Below are 6,516 nucleotides of genomic sequence, written 5' to 3'. Positions count from 1 at the left end.
TTCTTCCCAGACTACCAGTGGACTTACCACACTGCCAGCTCAACCACTCTGCCTTAATCCTACGAGGAATCATAACACTGAATCTGAACCACAGAACTAGCCCTTGTGACTCCTCCAAGGTAGGACTCTGTATGGCAATTCTAAAGTGGTGCACACAACAGAACGGTTCAGGAAATCAGATGGGTAGATATCAAATACAGTTACTTGGAACAGAAAAAGAGAAAACAATTAGAGTGGCTCAATTAAAATAAAACACAACCCAAAACGGAACAACAGAAGACCTAATTCTAGAAAAAGACACTGGCAAGAGAACAGGAATTCCACACCAGGGTAAGCTTCCTTTCTCTTGAAATCCTGACAGCACTGACAAGGGTTAATTAAAACAAGAGTTCTTCTGAACAGTAAATCACAGAGGGAAACTACCTAGATCTGCAACTGCAAACCCACGATGAGCAGAACTTAATCAAAAAGAACGGTCTGAACAATTGAATGCGATGATGCTTTAAAAACTTCTCTTAAATGGAGACAAGTCATGGAAGTCATCAGAAATCCTTCAATCTTTTAACAGGGTTTCAGTCACATAATTAAAGAACAACAGAAAACAGGACTGTTGCTATACTCATAAGTGACCTTGCTTTGAAATAAAAGCTTAGACACCTTTAGAAGAGGGTCTACAAGAACTAGAGTATCTAACCTACCATAACAAGAGCTTCATGAATAGGTTCTTTTCCAACAGAAAAATCTCTTTACAAATACAGAGCAGAGAAAATATTTTAAAGACCTCTTCCCCAAAGCTTTACAAATTATCCTGATTTCTCAAGATACAAGATCTGATCAAAGATTTTTCTAACAATAAGACATTCATAACATTTCTTCTGTGTAGATTTCCTGGCATGAATTAACACTGCTAAATTTACACCACATCAATTATCCACTGGCTAATAAATTAATTGCTTCAGGGGCTTTTTCCTGCTAAGGACACTAACCTCCCAGTCCCATTTTCACAAAACCATAAGATGTCCAGAAATGTCAACGAATATCAAGTTTGGGTAAAACTTGCCAAAGGACTCAGAAACTATTCAAAAAGCAGACATGTGGCTGTACAGACATCACTTCCAATCCCTCCAAAACTTACCCAGCTGCAGTATCACAACCGCATCATTGACAGCACGTGTCACTAAGGCAAAATGTCTGTGCAGGGGATAGCACAGCACTCTTCTTCCGAAAGACACCAGGACATCATGAATGCCAGTGAAACTCTGTGTAGATCAGAGAAAAATCTGAATTAGTCTGTGTGCTTTTTGATAAAAAGAATAAGGGTTTTGTTTGTTTTCCTTTAAGGAAAGAGTCAGCAGAAGAGAAAAAACCACATTTTTATACATTATGCATCTAAAAATCTGTATTTTAATAGATCTGGAAATCAACGTGTTAAATAGAAACAAGACACTGCACATTTAGTTTGCATGGCAGGATAACAGACATCTTAAACATTTTAGTGGTTTTGAATTAAAAAAGAATGTAGAGAACATTAGAATAAAACATCTAACTGAAGACTTTGCCGTCATTTAGATTAAAGCGATAAATTACACCAGTCTTACATTATTATATATATTAAGGGGAAGCTATAAAAAGCCTTTTAAGAATGAAGAAAAATTAAAACCACATGATACTAAGATCTTACATGTACACATGTATCTCGTTAAAAAATGATGCATGACTCTGCCTTTCGTGAAAATTACAGATATTTAAGAGAGGGATAAATATATCTGCCTAGGGAAAGCAGCTCATTGTCCTCCTTTACGAGTGAGGAAGACCTCTAATTTACTCAGGCCAGAGGCATTAACGAGTTATTAAAGAGGAACAGACTGATTTCCTTTCCAGCTTTCACTTTAAGACAAAATACTCCATTTATGAATTCAAATAAAAACACCTAATCATCTCAAACTCTCAATTTATTAAAATTAATAGAAGCACTTTGCTGACAGCCAGCACTTTTTGGCATTATATGACTACCTCAACTCGTTCTTCACTTTAATGGATCACCAGTAAGCACGTGAATCATTTATGTTCTGTTATTTAATATTTAGAGTGTAAGGTGTGCACATGCCATGCACAGCAAAATGGCAGTCAGCTCAAACAAACCAGAGCTGAGGCAATTCTGTTTACAGATTGATGAAAACACCCGCCTCTACATGGTTTGTAGAACAGATATAGCTATTAACAGCTTGGTGCCAGGAGACTGAGTTTTCCGGGTGTGAAATATACTGTTGGCACAGGCTGCGCCAAGAACTGCTACATTATAGGGGAAGCGCACACAGAAAACTCCCCCACTGTGTTAGGACACAGACCTGATGACAGGGCAACCACCGCATTGTGACTGCGTTCCTTCAGCTGCAGAACATTCAGCTGGGAACAAAACTAACAGATCTAGAACACCAGCTGTCATTGAATGAGTTACTACCATGTGTAACATTCACCACTACTAGAAACCTTTGAAGGACTGAATCCAAAAATCCTGTCAAATTCAACTACTGATCCTGCAAACTGAGCCGTGGCTCAGTTATTTCAGGAGCGAGGACAGGACAGCCCTTTCTAGCTTGCTGCCATCATCACAAATAATGGATTACAGGCCAGGGCAAGTCCCTTCCACTTCCAGCTCTGCAACAACTTACTCACATGGGCCTGTGTGCTTTTGGTCAACAGTCTGAAAGTGCAAAGACTAGAATTGAGTTTGTTTCCTTGAGTCAGAGTTGGTTGCAAAGGGCTAGTAGCAATTACAAGTGGGATGGGGCAGTACAGCTGCAAGGAAGGAGGTGGTAACATCACACATGTCCACTGACTAACTCTGCAAGAAACCTGAGAAGTATTCAGTGTTTGAAAGATGACACAACCACTAAAGCCTTAAAGAACAACAGTTCTATAACTACAGAACTGAGGTCTTTTTGCTACAAGGATATGGAATTCAGCTTCTCCGTAACAGGTTAAAAAAACCCCCACACACAACAAACCAGCACCTTTTGATTGAGTTTTAAGAAAGTTTCCTATCATTGGGTTTGCATTTACTTCTGGGCCTCCCAGTTACACTCTCCGACGTCTGCTGAAGCCACACAGCAGAACAGAGGAGAAGCCGGAGGCTGCCCGATTCTCAGCCAAGAAAAAGAGCAAGCTCAAAGTGCCAAAGTGCAGAATCATGTAGGCTGGAAGAGACCTTTAAGATCACCGAGTCCAATCGTTGCTCCACCACAGCCAGGGTCCCTAAACCATGTCCCTCAGTGCCACACCTACGCGTCTGTTAAACCCCACCAGGGATGGTGACTCTACCACTGCTCCGAGCAGCCTGGGCCAGGGCATGAAAATCTTTTCTGTAAAGAAATTTTTCCCAATATCCAGCCTACACCTCCCCTGGCACAACTAGAGGCCATTTCCTGCTGTCCTATTGCTCGTTACTGGGGAGAATGATAGAGCAGGAAGGCTGAAGAAAGGCTCAGCAGTCAAAACCCCCAGAAATGAACAATAAGCTGCTTTACTACGGCCCACCACCTTCAGAAGTTATTAAAACATGTATGTGAGGCAGGACTTAAAGGACACGAGGACACTAAGAAATTACATTCCGTGCTTTCTATGCCCTTTCTATTTTAATATATTTTAACCAGTTAAACAGGAAGATATCTACCTCTTCTGCTCAAGGAGCTTAGAAAGCTGTGTTTCCTTGCCCTAAACATGGAATTGCTCACATGTACTGTGGATAAACCTGAGGAATAATTCCAGTTACTTCCTAAACAAAGATCGGGACTTGTGACTCAAACCCAGGAGCTCGATATACAATACCAAAACCAAATAGTACAGCAAACACACAATACAAACCGTTAAGCTCTAACTTACCTCCAGCCAGCACAATGTTGCACTCAGCTTCCTGATGTTCCAAGGTGATTCCACCTGATTTTAAGAGGAGACCATTAAACAAGTATTATCTAATTCAACATTCAAGACTGCTGGCAAACTATTTAAGATAACATTCCGGCAGCAATTTAAGAACCTTTATGAATATGAAGCAGTAATTATATTATGCGCATTGGAATGGCCACAGGACAGCATTAAAAATCACATTGCGATGCAGATGTTAAGTAACTGATTTCGTTTCTGTATTGGGAATATCTAGTCTGTGCACAAAGCCTTCAAAATGCTACAGCAATCACAGAAAAGCAGTATTTTAAGTGGAATTCTGTCCCGTTTCACCAAGCAACAGAAACTTGAATCAACAAAGCTCAAGTTAAAACTCTGATTTGTGAAAACAGCTCAAGACTTTTGGCTCTCAGAGAGGGTCCCAAAGCCAGCAGTCAGGGCATGTAAAATGTCACTATGCTTAAAATGTGACAGATTCATAGTATTTCTGTGGTAGTGTGGTCTAGTGGGATCATTAGGGCAAAAAGCCAGGAAGCCTTGATCTATAAACCTGGCTCTAGTAAAGATTCGTGCGGCCTGAATGTCTTGTTTTTTTTCCTATTACAAAGGGCAAAAAACCATCCCAAACCCACAGTGTTTTCTCCACATACACGATACGATTATTGCAAAGATCAATAAAGAATTGTACAACCACGTTCCTCACATATTTGCTATTTTGGGCATAAAACACCACTCCAGGTTATTCTGTTGAATAAGCAGGTCTGGACCTTTCTGCCAGCCATTCTAAACTCCACGTCCGGCAATTCAGTCTGACTAAGACAGAATGGTTTGGACTATATGTTCCAGCATTTGGATTAAAAGCACTGAGAAAACATCTCATTGGTTAATATCAGCAGTGCAGAAGTTAGGCACAAAGTCATATCTGGGAAGCAAGTCCATTTTGAAGGCAAGCTACCCACGGAACAGCATGGAATACCCTTCTAAACTTCTGGTTTCTGAATTCTTTATACCCTGTGGAAAACCAGGATACAGAACACAAAATAAAGCTGGCTGCTTCTTGTCTGAGAAGTGGGCAATCACCAGAACCCTGAAAATGGAAACATGCCTTCCTGCTTCCCTCCAGTGTTTGAGTACAAGACAAAGAAAACTCTGCATTAGGATGTTTTTACTCTTTAAATGTCTCTCAATTTTAGAAGCTTCAGGAAATACCTTCCATACCCAGCACATAAGCTTTAAAAAAATCCCCTCCAAATCCACAAAAACCCCTAAAAAACCCAGTTGTTAAAGGCATATAATGGTAGCCTATAGGAACACATAGTTTCACTCCTACAGACTTAATGATTTCCCACACTTTTTCAGAACCCAGATCAGTAGCGATGTTACAGGCAAGCCAGACAAACGTACCCACTATGGATCCGTCCAAAAAACAGAAGGAAGAACCATTAATGTAAGAGAACAATTATTTTGTTAAATCGTCATTTACATAAATCAAGACATTTCACAACACAAAAATCAAAAACAAACAGAATTGTCTGGAATTTCATGCAATTCCATTTCCCTCCTACAGCTAAAATGCTGCTCCAGAAAGAGCAAAGTATTTAGAAATCACATTAATCCCCACCTGCATCTCAAGAGCTCACTTTAGAGATAGAAAGGCTTTTATTTTAACTTAATTATGTCTTTTTAATGCTTGGAAGTGACTAAACAACAATGCAGGGTCCAGCACTAGGTTCCTAAAACATGCTGAATTTTTTATTTTAACTTACATTCTTATCTCCTTCATTGACACGGATTTCATAGCAATAGGCCAGAAGGATATCAATTAAACCCAGATATACACGATGACGGCTTCTTTTATCCAGAAGATAAGATTTATTTGTGAACTTCCTCATCTGCTCTCTCTCTTCCTCAGAGAAGACAACTAGGAAAAATAAAAGGATACTTGACTATGCATTTAAAGCTGGCACATTCTTTTTAATAGTGGTAATACTATTTCAACAGTCTCTTTAACAAGAGGCGTGTAACTAATCACAAGTCACTCATCACTCAAGAAGCCTAAATCTTTCTTACTTTCATTTTTAACTTTTATTAAACTCTAATACATTCCTTTCAAAGTCAAGTTCCAGCCCTGCATATACATGCTGGCAATTTTAAACCCCATGGATAGTGACGGGTGAATGCTGAGTGGTGACCCTTCTGCAGGGTACTGAAAACACTGCAGAAGGGATGGCAGAATTGCCTTGAAGTAACAGTAGGGATTCAGAAGGTAAGTGACCAAAGCCATCTCTGTGTAAATTCCAAGTAAATCAAGAGCCATTCAGTACAATTAAAACAGCCAGAAGCAGAGCTAAGAGATTTTCATCCAGGCCGCAGAGAGCCCAGGTGTTCCACATCAACAGGCTTGGCCCTACCAAACAGATGTAGCAAGCACATTTTGGTCACACCACAGAAGAAAGTTACAGGTGCAAGGTGACTCGACAGGAGAAAGCAGTGTTACTAGCTTGACACCTCATGCTTTGTTGCACTGAGGACGTTCCTTGTTCAAGCACCAGTAACACTGGAACCAGTCTGAGTTCAAAATACCACTCAAAGATTTCTCTGAGGACAGGAATG

The 6,516-nt window shown here is 40.1% G+C and overlaps 1 protein-coding gene across 1 annotated transcript in view; it reads right to left on the bottom strand.

Moving 5' to 3' along the window:
• Window positions 1-1,135: 1,135 nt before the first annotated feature.
• SHQ1 (SHQ1, H/ACA ribonucleoprotein assembly factor) overlaps window positions 1,136-6,516 on the bottom strand; it is a gene marked incomplete at its 3' end in the record, with an annotated part of 18,093 nt that continues 12,712 nt past the window's right edge. Inside the window, exons 7-9 of the mRNA XM_010140829.1 lie at window positions 5,670-5,824; window positions 3,883-3,936; window positions 1,136-1,259 (exon numbers count right to left, since the gene is read on the bottom strand). Of these exons, the coding sequence (XP_010139131.1) occupies window positions 1,136-1,259; window positions 3,883-3,936; window positions 5,670-5,824 (333 nt within the window). The remainder of the gene's footprint in view (window positions 1,260-3,882; window positions 3,937-5,669; window positions 5,825-6,516) is intronic.

Source organism: Buceros rhinoceros, unplaced genomic scaffold (assembly GCF_000710305.1).
Source record: "Buceros rhinoceros silvestris isolate BGI_N320 unplaced genomic scaffold, ASM71030v1 scaffold24977, whole genome shotgun sequence".
NCBI classification, from domain to species: domain Eukaryota; kingdom Metazoa; phylum Chordata; class Aves; order Bucerotiformes; family Bucerotidae; genus Buceros; species Buceros rhinoceros.
The sequence above is the reverse complement of the archived record's forward strand: the minus strand, read 5'-3'. Positions and strand labels throughout refer to the sequence as shown.